Genomic DNA, 15,580 nt, shown 5'->3' on the forward strand with positions numbered 1-15,580 from the left:
GTGTCTTTACTCCCAGACAGCTTCCCAATGGCCCCCACAGGTGAGATGAGTTGTCAGGCCTTGGTCTGGATCCCTGTGTAACCACCTCGCAAATACCAGCAACGTCTGGCTCGCTGACAACAGAGGTCACAGCCTAACTTCTCATCCTCTCCGGGGCAGGGCTGAGGGACCAGGTGAGCAGTACGGAGGAAGCTTGTCCACCTGCTGCTCATGTTATCCGCTGAGCAGGGCCAGACAGGGGACTTTGCTCTCCAGAGCTCTAATCACCCAATTAACTATACAGCTGCTAGTGAAAGAAAAGAACCCAACGACTTAGACACACCAGTATTTTGCAAGCACTTGGCTACTGATTTATTGCATTGACTATTGGTTTACAAACATGGCTACAGAAGAGGGTTACTGGCCAGCAATTTATCTAGGCTGGCTCCTGATCAGTCTACAAGAGATTTCAAACAGAGGCCACTGCAGCAGAACAGGCGACAAAGGCACAGCACCGCGGGAAAGCGTTCAATCGCGGTGCCAGTGCAGTGAACTCCCACGTCCCGCGGCTGACACAGCGTATCTCACCCCCGGCTAGGACCAGAGACATATCAGCCAACTCTTTACAGTGTGCACTCTGCCTGCAGCATATATGCAATCAGTGTCAAGGCAAATTGTTATGTATACATCACAGTCACTGTGCAATAAATTAAACATCAAAGTGCTCAACTGTCCTATTTACACCACCATTAAATAGTTACCACCGGTGTTCTCAGCCTAGGGGGAAGGGGTTAGTAGTTAGTGTGAGGCATAAGAGTGCTTGGCAATTGCAAGGGGAGGGGGTGCTCGTCTGCTCAAACCCTCCTTTGAAGGGCCTTGGGAAGACGTGGGGGGGCTGGAAAGCGGCAGTCGAGGAGCCTCCGTGGGGCAGCATGTGAGAGCCGGAGGGGGGAGGAACACCCCCGGCGTGGCGGGGGGCCTTGATGCAGTATGAGCATGAGAGCGTGAGTCATGGGATCCCTGGCTGGACGCAGCCAGACAGCAGCTGATTAGGCAGGTCAAATGGCACCCTGGAATCTCACCCTGCTAAGGCGCTTACTTTCATTGCGGTGCACTGTAAGGAATGGTAGAGCGGAGCCAAGGGGGAGGGGCGGAGCAGGGCCTGGAAGCAAGAGCCTTTCTCACCCAGGGCTGGCTGCACCCCTTCTCTCTCCCTTCACCCCTCATGGGAGAGGCAGTGGGGTTTTTTAAAATGCCTCTGACTGTTGAGAGTCCTGCATAGGGAATATTAAACAAGGCCCGCAGACAGTTGCCAAGCCCCGGTCTGCAGTCGCCGAGCCTGCGGTGCTGCTGCCCAAACCCAGCACTGGCGGCTTGACTGGCTCAAAGTTTGCAGGACTGCTCCCCAGGCCCAGCTTTGAGTGCCGTTCTCTCTAGTCTAGTAGTCTGGTGCACAGACCTGGCAAACTTTGGGCGCTAAGGCTCCCTGATGCCAACCTTGTGTTTCGCCCAGGACACTGACTGGAACAGCAATGTTTCCATCTTGTGTTAACTAGCTAGTTCTTGGTGTTGCTAGTGTAAATCCAGAGTCACCCCCGCCACGTGGCAGGCCGGAGGGGTGTGGCTCTGGATTTAGGTGTGCAAATCCCAGCTGGCTTTGTCTGTGCTGGGGGTGTGGCCACAGATTGCTGGAGGTGAGGTCCACTTCCCAGTGCAGGCAAGGCCCTGTCAGCAGCAGCCCGTGGCCTGCCATAGTCACCAGAGGCACCGTTTCAAGCACCAGCTGGACAGTGCCCAAGAGCCGACGCCTTCTTGGGGCTGTGCGGGGGAACAGAACAGAGCCAGGAGAGAATGCTGCTGGGGGGCAGGAGACAGGGCACCAGGATGGCATTAGAGTTTCCTCTTGAGCTTGCGAGTGGCCCTGCCGCCCCCACTCCGTTCCCGCTTCTCCTTGCGGACGCAGAAGTACTTGGTGACCCTCTTGCGGCACTGCTCGCACCGCACGGCGCAGCACCAGTGGAACTTGCAGTTGCAGCTGGACACCATCTCGGCCCGCCTCTCCTCCACGGCCAGCCCACAGTCCCCGCACAGCCGCCAGCAGCTCCGCTTCTCCCACCGACTGAGGGCCTTGCCCCGCTTGAGGCACTCCCGGCCCTCGGTCCCCAGCAGCCCCAGGGTCTTGTTCTCCAGGCAGTAGTCGGGGGAGTCTTCCAAGTGGACCAGCTCCTTCTTGGAGATGGAGCTGAAGGTCTCAGCGATGGCCCCCCGGCTGGCCGCACTGTTGCCCGCCCCTTGCAACAGATCCACTTTCAGGGCTTTGTGGTACTTCTCCTTCAGATACGTGCCCACCTCCCGGAACTCGGGCAGCTGCAGCCAGCAAGTCTGGGTGGTGCAGCTGCCCGACACGCCGTGGCACTTGCAGGTCCGCTTCATGGTCCCCTTCACCGCCTAGGAGACAGAGAGGATGTAACAGCCTGTCTGCCAGGACACTCTGGCATCCCCAGAGCCACCGCACTCAGTGGCAGCTGCCAGGAGAGCTTGCCATGGGCCCTTTTCTAGTGAAAGCAGCTTTGTCAAGATAAAATCACAGCGTGAACTCCCCACACATTTACCCATGTCTCCACCCAGTGTCTGAATGGAGTGATTTGCAGTGCGCGTGTGTGTACATGCGCAAACCCTCCCCATCCAGCCAGCAGATGATTAAGACCAAAAGGATTTGCAAAACCAAATGCAGAATTCAGCTGTTGCTGTTGCTGCTGCACATTTTATGGTGACAATTCAGCACTTCCTGCAGTGAGGTCAGTGACGCTAGCCTCGGCCAGGTTCCCTCTACAGCTAGCAAGTGGGGTTTGCCTGCTAGCGCTGCACCAGGCTGCTGTGTTTGGGTTGCAAATATGACAGGGCAGATTTACATTTCAAGAGCCAAGCTGAATGGATCAGTGTTTGAAAACTCCCTTCCCTCTCCTCTGTTTAAAGGCTGGACCTCAATTACTTGACAATCCTTTCTGAATCACAGAAGGGTTCCCTACACTTTGCTGCTGCTCCTACACATTGCTGCTGCTTCCAGAAAGGAAGCTCCCCCTCCAGCTTTCCTCAGTAGAGCTTCTTCAGAGTAGGGAGCTATTTTCACAGTTCACAGCTACACTGAGCCCTAATCAGGACCAGCGCTAGGGGTTTGAGCGCCCTAGGCGGCCGGCAATTTCGCGGCCCCGTGCGCTGGTCCCACGGCTCCGGTGGAGCTGCCGCAGTGGTGCCCGTGGAAGGTCCACTGGAGCCGCGCAAGGAGCCGACCGTCCGCAGGCAGGACTGCGGCGGCTCCACTGGAGCCGCAGAACAGCAGACCCTCCACAGGCACCACTGCGGCAGCTCCACCGGAGCTGCCTGCCGCCCCCTCCGGCAAAATGACGCCCACCAATTATTCTGGCGCCTTAGGCGATTGCCTAGGCTGCCTAAATGGTAGCACCAGCCCTGGCCCTAATCCTGTAACTTCATCCACTGACTACACCGTGGTGTCATGCAGACAAAGTGCCAGGATCAGATCCCTAATCGGCATCCTTCTTCCCTTTCCTCCAGGGCTGTCAATGCCTTGTCCCAAGAGATGGTTGTGAGCCAGTTACTGAACTCTCTCACCCTCTGGGGAACACCCAGAGGCCGCCATGGGGAAACTCATCCTGTTAGAAAACGTGTTGCTAGGTGCATTTTAACCAGCCTGATGCTAGCCATCGCGCAGCACCCAGTGTAGACACAGGCAAGTTGGGGTTAAAAACATGTTAGCCGGGTGTGGGGGAGCTGTCCTTGGGGTTCCCCACCAGCCATCAACACCTTTTTGAAGCACGGCTGTCCTCCACCGTATTAAGGGCCAAATCCTGGCTCACCTCACGTTAGTCAAGACATGGTAGTGCCCCAACTCCTAACACAGCAGGTACAATCTGACCTGCCTGAAGCCAATGGGAAGTTTGCCATTGATGTCAGTGGGTCCAGGATTTCACGCAGTGTGTTTTCCCAGGATAGACAAGGCCAGAGAAGGGAGAGAGATGCTGCCCAAAGAGGCTGTGAGTTGCCTAGGGATGACTTGGATTGTTCTGGCACCTTCAGGGACAAAAGAGTGCAGTAACTTGGCTTAGCATATAACTCAGAGGCACACAAGCCACTCATCGGCCAGGGCGGACATTGAGCCTTTGCTCCTGGGGAGACTGGCTCTTTAGACCTGCAAAATCATTGCACATGCCATCCCAGCTATCAGTTACCGGCGATCACCAGTGATACTGAACTGCACTGGTGCAATGCCCTGCGTGGTCTGGAAAAACACTAGAGCTCAACAGAGGTGCAGCTACCTTGAGCACTAGCATCCGACAGCGGAGCAGGGGCTATTTCCAGCTGCATGCGCAGGCCCCCTAAAGCTGCCACCCCCCCCATGCCCTCCTGGCTTCACAGGCCCAGCCCTGCAATCCCTTCATCTGCCTTTCTCCGGGGCAGCTGATCACTATCACAGAGAGAGGCTGGGTACCAGAGGGCCCAGGGAAAACCCTCGCTTCCCAAGGGCATGTTGGAGAGAAGAGGGCTCACCTTCCGGCCAGCTTCATTGTTGTGCAGGTTCATGGCCGCTCTGGCATCCTGTCCCGTCTCCAAGGCATCCACAAACTGCTTGGAAATGGCTTCTCCAAAGCCCACATTGTCGCTGCAGCCGCCCCACAGCCAGCCTTGTCCCCCTGTGGAAAGACAAGAGATGGGCAGTTCCAGGGGCCTCCCATATGGCAGCCCCTGCCTGCCCAGCCCCAGGGGGTAAAGCATGGCATGGGTCCCTGGGTGAGATGACTGCCAGGGGATGAGGAGCAGCTGGGGTGCCACCTCCGGGGTATAGCCAGCCCATGGCCTGGTCACACTTCCAGATTCTCTCCTCTCACAGCCTCACGCCATTTTCATCCAGGTTTGGACACTAAGTGAGCTGGAGAGAGATCTCCCTAGGGAAAACATCTGCGAGCACCGGGGGTTGTGCTGGCCTTGGCTAGCCCAGAAATTGGAAGCTGTTAACTAACACACGTAAACAGCCTAATGTAGATGCCACTTTGAGCCTTTAACAAGTGTTAAATCCTTGCAACTGGCCCATTTAAGGTACACTGCCAGAGGAGTAAAGAGTGGGGTTTCCGAGGGGCTTGCATTGGGATTTGTGCTGTTCAACATATTCATAAATAATCTGCCAAAAGGGGTACATAGTGAGGTGGCAAAGTTTGCACATGATACAAAATTACTCATGATAATTAAGTCAAAGCAGACTGCAAAGAGTTACAAAGGGAGCTCTCAAAACTGGGTGACTGGGCAACACAATGGCAGATGAAATTCAATAATAAATGCAAAGTAGTGCATATGGCAAAATATAATCCCAACTATACATATAAAATGATGGTACCTAAATTAGCTGTTCCCACTCAAGAAAGAGATCTTGGCCTCATTTTCAGTATTCTGGAAGCACTATGTTTCCAGAGCACTGCAAATTTAAAATAATCCTTCACACTGTGCTGCTATCATCCTGAACTCATTCCTCAGCTTCAAAAGACTTAAAAATTATCTCCAGTCATCAGTGGGACAGACACAACTGAACAATGTAGCTGTCCTTAACTTGCATCCAGACAATATCAGGGAACCTAGATGTAAATAAGATTGCTGACAGTTTTAGGGTGACCAGATTTCCTGATTTTATAGGGACAGTCTCGATTTTGAGGTCTTTTTCTTATATAGGCTCCTATTACCCCCCACTCCTTGTCCCCATTCTTCACACTTGCTGTCTGGTCTCCCTAGACACTTTCATCCAGAAAGCTACAGTGAGACATAATGTCTTTAAACTGCGACTTTAGTGAGGACAGCTTGTAGGTGATTGCAACGATTTTAATATACTGCAATTCATGATACTGTAATTATGTAGTTCATAACAATTGAATCATTATTAAATAGTAAACATACCAATGAGAAACACATTTAGTAACTAGAATATGAAAGAAGTTTATAAATGTGCTGAAAATAGCCTCCCCCCAAACTGCCAGGGGTCCCCGCACCCCAGCACACACACATCTTTTGGAAAGCACCCACTGGCAAAACCAAAACTCAGCACTTATGCTGCTGGGTCTACACTAGGCTGTTAGTGTGGGAGCTAACACTTTCCAAATCCTAGCCTAGATAGGCCCATATCTCCTCAGAACAGTTGGGGGTCTTGAGCCCTGCAGGGGATAGTGCAGCCTGAACGCCCAGCTAGGTGGTCAGAGCAGAGGCGTCAGGGTCCCTCAGCGCAGAGCGCCGCATCTTACTATGAATTACGGCTGTGATATAAACATAGGCATCAGGGTCCCCTCAGTACACAGTGTCTCTCCCACCATTGCCTGGGGCACAAAGAGCAAGGGCAGACCAGAGTTTTTATGCACTAACTAAACTTGTCCTTATAATTCCTCATTCAGCGCCATACTGTCTCATTCAGCCTCATGTGGTGGGGAAATACGCTCCCCTTTGGGACCACTGCTACTCCAGCCCCTCATTTCACTTCCTTCAGCCCCCTTTCTGCTTCTTCCCCTTCCCCCCCCCCCCGACTCTGCAATGGGGTGTCTACCCCACACAGGGGCTCTCAGCAGCGGGAGAGCAATCAACCCACCTTGCTGCACCTGGAAGGGTGTCAGGCTGGATTTGATATTAGACCCAGCTGGGGAGGAGCTGGGGTTTCTTCATAAAAGAAGCCAGTGGAAAATAGGAAAAGGTCTGGTCCAGGGCAAGCCCTTGGGAGACAGAAGCTCACTCTCCCTGGGAAGGCAGACTGAAGAAAGCCACAGGGATGGAATTAATCCCGTGGTGGGCCCTGGAAAGGGGGCTGGGTGCACAGAGGCAGTCCTTGGGGTCAGCTTCCAGCACAGAAAGAAGGAGCCGAGGGAGAAGCCAGAGGCCCAGGCACCAGAGGAGAGGCAGTGTTAAGCCAAGGGCGGCTCTAGACGTTTCGCTGCCCCAAGCAGGGCAGCGTGCTGCGGGGGGTGCTCTGCCGGTTGTCGGGAGGGAGGCAGGCTGCTCCGGTGGACCTCCCGCAGGCGTGCCTGCGGAGGGTCAGCTGGTCCCGTGGCTTTGGTGGACCTCCCGTAAGCATGCCTGCGGGAGGTCCACCGGAGCCGCCTGCCGCTCTACCAGCAACTGGCAGAGTGCCCACCGTGGCAAGCCGCCCCAAGCACGCGCTTGGCGTGCTGGGGCCTGGAGCTGCCCCTGTGTTAAGCACACGTGGCAGGGAACTGGCACATGTGGCTTGGTGGCCCAGGCAAACACAGCCTGTCTGAAGGAGCAGAGATAGCTGCTTACTGCAGGGTACCTGGGCTGGAACCCAGAGCAGAGAATGGGGTTAGAGCAACCATCTAGGAGGTGCTAGAGGAACATGGCCAGTGATGCCACAACCACTGCCAGGCGGTGCTCCAGCAGTGACTCAACTCCTCTAGAGCATCCCTCATCTCTTCGCCCTGCAGTAACCCTGAGGCCCAGCTCCAAAAGCACAGTGCCCTACTCTCACCTGAACTAATAGAGAATCTCCATCAGTGGTCCTGGGGCTATGACATGTAAGTGAGCAGCGCTGAGTCCATCCAACAGGGGCAATGGTGCACAGTAATGCTAGCCAGCTCATTACAATAATAAGCAGGAGTTATTCACAGATCAGGCTGTCCCAGGGTTATCTCCGTCTGAACCCCACCTGGGATTGATCACAATGTTACCAGTAAGTGGGATCTATGTGTGGTACATAGAGTCTGGAGACACCCCGCTAAGCAATCAGTAACAAGAAACTATTGAGAGTGGTGTGACTATCTGCTGCCTTTTAACTGTTTGGCTTTTTAAAAACAGAATGCACTTGAATAAACAGTAAAAAGCCCATGTACAGAGAAATCCTGCTCTGAAAAGGATACAGAAATGCTTCCTGACTCAGCCAGTCTGTGCCCTCTGTGTGTTTGGGATCACATCTGCTGACTTCAACGAGTAGAGAATGACTGTACGTGACTCCCATCAGCCCTCCAGTGACTCCCATCAGCCCTCCACAGCCAGCACATCTAAGAGGGAGGGAGCTGGAGTCATCCCAGCTGGGGCTTGATTACTAAGCTCCACCCAGTTACAGCTGGGCAAACCCTCTGAAGACAGTCAGCTTGCACAGGTGCCACTGAGCCCACAATTGGCCTGCTGAGCCTTTTTGATAGGGGGTGTGTGGGAGCTGGAGAGATCCCAGCTTGAAAAAACCCTGTTGTGCTTGTAAACAAGCCCCTGTAAGCTGGAGTCCCTGCAAGCGCTAATAACCACAGGACCACACGTTTTATGTAGCGCAGAGTCACACTTCCACAGCCTCCCAGATACACATGCTGGGAGGCTGGAGTTGGGTGTGGAAGGGAAGGTGCCTCTTGGGAAAGTTCCATAGTCTCTGACTAAGGGCTCAGATTTGTGGCCATTCAGCGTCGGGTGATCAGCAGCCCTATGGTTTGTGTGTGGTATTTTGAAACTGTTTTGGCTGGAAGGTTCTTAATGAATGGAAAGGATTCCCATCAGCTGCCAGGTTGAGGACCAACCGGGGCACTCGGCAAACAGATGGGCTCCTCTCAGCTCAATGCAGAATGGCACGTGTGTCTCGCTGGTGTGCTTCACTCCCCCTGCGCTCTCATGCTGTGATCCCCCAAAAATCTGAGGATAACCCTGGTGTCTTCCTAAGGGTTAATCCCTGGAGCATGGGCACCCTATGGAACTGTCTGGCTTCTACTGTGATGATCTCCCCTGGGCCCTCTGTGAGTGATTCTCCCACAGGGTTTTCCCATTGCGCTTTCTAAATAATGCCACAGAGTGCACAATAACGGTCACAATTAATGCAGCAAATAACATGGATGTTGAGGAATCCATGTTGATCCAAGGTGCATGTAACAGGGTTGAGTTGCAATGTAAAGAGAGAGATGGTGGATTGCAGGAGTGAGAAAGACCAGAATAAAAGGAGAGAGGAGGATAACTAGAGCTGGTCAGAATTTTTCCCCTGGAAAATTTTGAGTTTTGAGCAAAAAAATCAAAAACTGAAATATTTTATTCTGAAATGCCACTGCAGTGCCTCATTGGAACTGTAGTTCAGGAGCCTCACATGCCCATTCTTCTCTATGGTCTGGGTTCCCTGGTGGGACTACATGTCCCATGATGCAGCACTCTCCCCCTTGATGAGGGGAAGCCATGTATCATGGTAGTCACATTGCATAATGCATCATGGGAGACAAAGTTTATCTGAGGACCCTGGTCCATAGAGAAGAATGGGAACATGATGCTTCCAAACTACAACTCCTATGAGATATCGTGGTGGCATTTAGACTAGACATATTTTGGGTTTTGGCTGAAAATTGAAAGGATTTTTTACGTTTTCAGGCATTCAGTTTTTTCCACAAAAAGTTGAACTTTTCCATGGAAAGCAGACACTTTCTTTACAAAAAACAAATTTTGCCAATTCTCCATCAAAAAACATTTTCAGTGTAAATTTTTTAACCAGCCCTAATAACAATAATTCCACTCCAAGCATTAATATCCTATGTGCTCTGACACTGACTTGCTGAGTGATTTCCAGCAACCCCTTCAGCCAGAAGTTTCAAAAGTGGCCATTGAATTTTGAGTACCTCACTTTCCAGATGTCAGTTGTCCTGAAGGCTGGCCATCCTACCACCCCACCAGCACCACCCCAACATACTTAAAAATCTGTGGCCACTTTTAAATCTATTGGCCAATAAAGCCAAACTGGCAATGACTGGGCTGCCATGGTGAGTGTGTGAGGTGCCTGTGTCTCAGAGTTTGTGACTGGTTAGACTTGTGGAACTTGATTATCTCCTCATTTTTACACTGGTCTTGCTCCATTGGCTTCAATGAAGTTATTCCTGATTTACACCAGTGTATCTGAGGAGAAAATCAGGTTCATGTGTGTGTGTTTGTTTCTTTTGAGGGAGTTAAGAAAATTAAGCAAGGGTTGGGCAATGCTATAAATTCAGGGCTAGCTCCTGAGCTGGTCTGAATTGACTTGGCTCCATTGACTTCCACAGAACTACATCAGCTTGTACCAGGTGAGGATTCAGCCCTGGAACACTTTCTTTCTGGAGCCTTTTTGCCACTAGGGGACCAAGGGAAGGAGCTGTTTCTCCAGGCTCAAGGGGAGAAGTGGAGAGACATCCAGTGTGGTAGAGGGTGAGACACGCAAATCAAAGCTGATCTGCTTCTTACCGAGCTGTCCGTTGCGGGAGTCATCACAGCCACAATTGTCGAAGTCCCCAAGGCTGCAGTTCCTTGTCAGCGTGTACATGACGCCTGCCGAGCTGATGGCATGGACAAAGGCTGTCTCTCGGTTTGCTGCCAAGCACAAACACACGGGGAGAGAAAGTGCTAAAAGGTTTCACTATGGGCTGCGTGGAGCAAAGCCAGCTCCTGCCGTAGGGGAAGAGAAGATTCCAAGCGCAGGTCTCTGTAGCTGAGGCTACGTGGATGGGTTAACCTGGTATCTTTTCACCCCTGCTTGGGGCCCTTTGGAGAGTGAAGGGCAGAATGCTGCCCTGCCTGAGCTATCCCATTGTAGACAATAAGTCAGTGGATGTAGTGCTGGGGAAATGTGCTGGATGAGCAGCACTGCCATCCGTCCCCAGACAGGGTACGGCATAGGCACCGGCAGGGCGAGCCTCACCCACGTGGCTGCGCCAGTATGCCTCAGCTTTGAGCTGCAGGGACTATCTCTAGGGTCATTTCCGTGCACAGCCATGGCCTCTGCTGGGATCAATAGCAAAGGGTGATCAGTCAGGGCTCCTTGTGATGCTGGCATCAGTCCACTAGGACCTGGGCTAAAATGATCAACTCATTTCCTTGGGGCCCCAGGTGATAACGACATGTGTTCATCTCCAGGACCAGCTGGGGCAGGATTTCAGCTGGCAAGCTAGAGAAAGGCCTGCAAGCTCATTAACAATTTCCACACACAGACCCCCAGGCTCTGGCTGTCTAGCCTGCTGCTGATCCCCTACGGTCTGGCCCTTGAGCCTAGTGCCAATCCCCAGGAGCCAGCTCTGTAGCCCATTCCCAGTCCCTGGGGCCTGGCAGCCGCCCCATGCGGAGGCAGTGAACATCGGTATCTATGAGACTCAGGTCTGGGGCAAAGGCGTTTCCTGCTGGTTGCTGGAGGGTAGGTGAGGGAGGTGGAGTGGGGGAGCCATTTCCATGCTCACCCTGGGAGGCTCTGGCAGGCCCAAGCAACCCACCTGCCCTGCAGCGGTGCTGAGGCAGAAGAGCCACATCCGGCAGCAATTGGACCTCCGCCCTCTAGAAGCCAGCTCCCACATCTGCTTTCCCAGAACTCCAGCCCTGTTTTCAGTCTCTGTATCCACTCACCGGGCCACCTCCCCATCCCTATGCGTGTCTCAAGGGCAGAGGCCAGAGCTGGCTCTAGCATCTCCTCCCACAGGGTCTTTCAGCTGATTTGCCTCAGTTCCTCCTCACAGGGGGTGGCAGGCACTGAGGGTGGAAACCTGACCCAGCTGTGTGTGTGTCTGCTGAACCCAACCCCATCCTTGGCCAAGTGTTGGCTCAGCAGGCACGCAGCCCTGGGGTGGTGATGTTTGCCATGACCCCGTGCTGCTGTGCCAGCCGTAGTCCAGACACACCTGCCCAGAGCAATGCCAGGGCCAGCCATGGGGGGAGCAGGAAGGACAGGGCCAGCCATGGGGAAAAGGGCCTGGGAAGGATGTGCCCAGAGAGAAGGGAGACAAGGAGATCCCCAGGAAAAGCAGGGGCCTGTGGGCTCTAACCTATGGCGAAGGGGTCCCATGAGCTGTAGCCAATGCTTTCCTTACCACTGCGCAGCCCGCCGTGGCTGGAGAGCTGCAGCGCTCTCTCAGGGCAGTTCCAGCGGTCCCATGCGAACTGGAACTTGCACTCCTCAATGCCGCTCTGGGCCCCAGCCGCCACGCTGCTGGAGTAGATGAGATACGCCTGCACGGGGAGGGCAGCGGGTCACAAGGAGCCACATGTCCTCGGGCAGCTGAACCCCTGGCCCAGGTGTGTCTCCCACGGGCAGGTCTTGCTGTTGGGGGCAGAGCTCCAGCACAGCCCAGCATTACCTGGGAACCACAGCTCCGTTTCGCTCCTGGATATTCACCAAGAGGCGGCGACTTCTGAACACAGGATCAGGAGTTAGGAACTGCACCATGCTACTCCCAGATGGGTGGGGCCGTGGGCCAGTCATTTAACTGCCTGGTGCCTCGGAATCCCCAGGGGTAGCAAGAGAATGATAACCCAGACCCACCTCCCAGGGAGTCATAAGGCTAAGCAGCTGGTGGCGTGATCGGACACTGACAGTGTGCAGTGCTGTGTGTTGCCTGTATTTTAGCTCTGGGGGTTATGTGGGAGGAGCTAAGGGGCAGGAAGAACCAGTAGGAGAGTCCCAGAGAGGACAGCTCTTGCTCTCTCCAGCCAAGGACAGGTTGGGGTTTGCCCCCAATTTACACTTCCGGTGTTACTGAACAGCGCCGAAAGGGATTGATGGGGAACTAACTTTCCCATCTTCCCTGGGATCAGGGATCCTCAGAAGCAAAGGGACCAGATAGCGTTGGCTTTGCTCTGACAGAACAGCCATATCCTCAGCTCGTGTCTAGTCCATGGAGCAACACTGATGTCCCCCAGCTGAGGATCTGTCCAACAGGATCTGGCTGCCCTGCAATGGAAGCCCAGGGCTAGCAGAACTCCAGTGAGCAGCCCCTGGGTTTGCTAACCTACGGCTCAAGTGTCTACTCTCCTTTGTAACCCCAGGTTAGTGACGGTTGAAACCTGGGTTCCAAGCTGGGGCTCCATTGTCTACACCATATTATGTGGGCTCAAGTCCAGCCACCCATATCCCAGACGTCCTAGTGCCCTCCCCAAATGTGGCCACTCTAGCCCTTTGCTCGTGGTGCAGTCATGGGTGCCAACTTCCCCTCTGCCCAGTGGGTGCTCAACCCCCCCTGCCCCCACCCCTGCACCGCTTCTTCCTGCCCCTGCACTACGCTAGCCTCACCCCCATTCCACCCCTTCCCCAAAGTCCCTTCCACACCCCCAGGGGCCACTCCAGGCCCCAGCACACCAAGCGCGTGCTTGGGGCGGGCTCTCTGCCAGCGCCACGAGGGCAGGCTGCCTTCTGCGGCTTGCCTGCGGAGGGTCCGCTGGTCCCGTGGCTTTGGAGGACCTCCCACAGGCATGCCAGCTTTCCACCCCCCGTCCCCCAAGTCCCTGCCCCTACCCTGTCTCTTCTCCACCTCCTCCCCGAGCATATCTCGTCCCCACTCCTCCTGGAAAGTCGTAAGCGCTGGCAAACAGCTGTTAGGCAGCAGGGGGGCAGGAAGCACTGGGAGGGAGGAGGAGGAGCAGGACGCGGCGCACTGTCAGGGGGAGAAGGAGGCAAGGAGGGGGAAGCTTGGCTGCCGGTGGGTGCGGAGCACCTCTTAATTTTTCCCAATGGGTGCTCCAGCCCTGGAGCACCTATAGGTGCAGTGTTGGAAAACTTGACTGCCTGGAGCACAAAGGAAGACAGCCTGTGGGATAGTTTTGGCAGAATCCCAGAGCACATGTCCAGTGGGGCTGTGTCCACGCTGCACAGCAATAGGGCTTGAACCCTGGGTCCTGGCTTGACTCAGGCTTGGACCCTGAGTCTGAGGGTTAGCACAATGTGTGTGTGGATGAAAGGGGGGTTAGTGTATGAACCCTGGGTTTACTTGGCAGTGTAGACATATCCAGAAAGACAGCCTGACATAATGTGCAGTCATTAGTGCCATGGGGCCTAGTGGATAGAGCACAGCGCTGGGACTCAGAAGACCTGGCTTCTGTTCCCAGCAGGGTGCTACATGATCTTGGGCAAGTCACATCCCCCTCCCTGTGCCTCAGTTTCCCTCTGTGTAAAATTAGGGATCATGATACCGACCTCCTTTGTAACGTGCTTCGAGATCTGCAGATGAAAAGAGCTAGGTATTATTGTAACTTGCGACGTGCAAAGTGGGTGTCAAAATGCAGACATTCAGTGCATGGCAGAGGTGTAAATGATCACACCGCCATACTTCACATGAGGAATCCGGGCTGGGATGGCTTTGCTCATGCTGGTGTCAAAGGCCTGAGTCTCCCTAGCCTCATTTACATCCGTGCAAAGCGAGTGTGAAACGCTACCTGTTGTGTGAGTGAGTGGAGGGCAGGGTCTGGCCTAAAGGAATTATCTTCTCCACTATCATCCATCCTCACCCCATCCCTATGCTGCTTCCGGGGCCACACGCTGAGCCTTGTGCTTGAGGCAAAGCCCTCATGTCATGCTGTTGTGATGGCGTGGGTCAGCGGGCTGTAACTCCAGTGTCACCAGGACCCATGTCCTTGCAGGCCAGATTGCAACACCCTTCCTCCCAGGCCGATCTGAGCCTAAGGGACTGCCCCACCTGAGGACAGGTGTGTCCTTGTAGGGGACACTGTGGTGCCCGCCCCCGGAGGGCTGTGCCTGATGTCCCTTAGCTCTCCATGGGGGAGCCTGGCATTGCAACAGTGGACAAATGGACCCTGTCTCTGCTGCAGGGCGGTGGGGGGCCTGTGGGAACAGCCAGCTAAGCTGGGTTATGTGGGAGCTAGAGGCCCCAGAGCCTGGTGTCAATGGGCACAGCTCTGGGATCCGGCCTCCAAGACAGACGCTGGTGTTTCAGTGAGCAGAACCGATCACAGGCCAGAGCGCAGTGATGGGCAGTGGACAAGCAGCCTCATCTCCTTCGCACCCTCCCCCAAGCTTCCTCCGGCTGGCACGCTGGGTGGGGAGGCCAGCGAGGCTGCTGGAGATGGAGGAAAGGAACGAGATGCCCCTGAGGGCTGAGTGGAATCCAAAGCGCAGATCAAAGGGATTTCTCTTACCTTCGGGCCAGTCATCAGGAAATTATTCACTGACCTGGAAGAGAGAGAACAGGCCTCAATGGCGAGAAATCAGCACAGTGCCGACCACGGGAATGCCTGGAATTCTGCGGTGCCCTCACCAGCTCAGAGCTACATTGACCTCCCAGCCCTTCCCCCCAGGGCAGAGAAGCCCCTTCCCCCTCCTCAGAGCCTTTCCACATTGGGAAATCACCCACTCACTGCTGGCCCATCTTGGGTGCAACAGCTGCCCCCACCCCAGAAGCTGTGACCCCTCTTTGCAGCCTGGGGCAGGGTCCTCCTCCCCCTCCTCATAATTGCCCCCACTCTAGGGCAGTGCCCCTCACCCCTTATCACCCCATCCCACCCTCGGGTAATTCCTGCCCTCCCATCCACGCCCTCATCCTCTCTCCTTCTCGCACTGTCAGTCATTTTCCAGTCATGTGATTTCCATTTGCAGGTGTTTGCACAGCTAGTCCCAGTGGGAATGACCCTCCTGCGCATGACAGAGCCTAGCCCCTGCCCTGGGACCAGCCGCACATCCCCACTGCACAGCCCCGGGATGCTGCCACTGCATGCTCAGGATCTGGTCCCATGTGCACTAGCTACACCTAGCCAAACTGGAAGGTAGTGCACATCTAGCTCAGTGAGCAGATGGAGAGGAAGGAGGAATTCCTGTGTTCTAGGCTTATGCCCTAACCAC

The 15,580-nt window shown here is 54.5% G+C and overlaps 1 protein-coding gene across 1 annotated transcript in view; it reads right to left on the reverse strand.

The window, feature by feature from the left end:
* Positions 1–1,711: 1,711 nt before the first annotated feature.
* WNT8B (Wnt family member 8B) overlaps positions 1,712–15,580 on the reverse strand; it is a 53,578-nt gene continuing 39,709 nt past the window's right edge. Inside the window, exons 2-6 of the mRNA XM_030570770.1 lie at positions 14,881–14,914; positions 11,823–11,961; positions 10,213–10,338; positions 4,546–4,688; positions 1,712–2,427 (exon numbers count right to left, since the gene is read on the reverse strand). Coding sequence (XP_030426630.1) covers positions 1,870–2,427; positions 4,546–4,688; positions 10,213–10,338; positions 11,823–11,961; positions 14,881–14,895 — 981 coding nt within the window. The 5' untranslated portion in view covers positions 14,896–14,914 and the 3' untranslated portion in view covers positions 1,712–1,869. The remainder of the gene's footprint in view (positions 2,428–4,545; positions 4,689–10,212; positions 10,339–11,822; positions 11,962–14,880; positions 14,915–15,580) is intronic.

This window comes from Gopherus evgoodei, chromosome 7 (genome assembly GCF_007399415.2).
Source record: "Gopherus evgoodei ecotype Sinaloan lineage chromosome 7, rGopEvg1_v1.p, whole genome shotgun sequence".
NCBI classification, from domain to species: domain Eukaryota; kingdom Metazoa; phylum Chordata; order Testudines; family Testudinidae; genus Gopherus; species Gopherus evgoodei.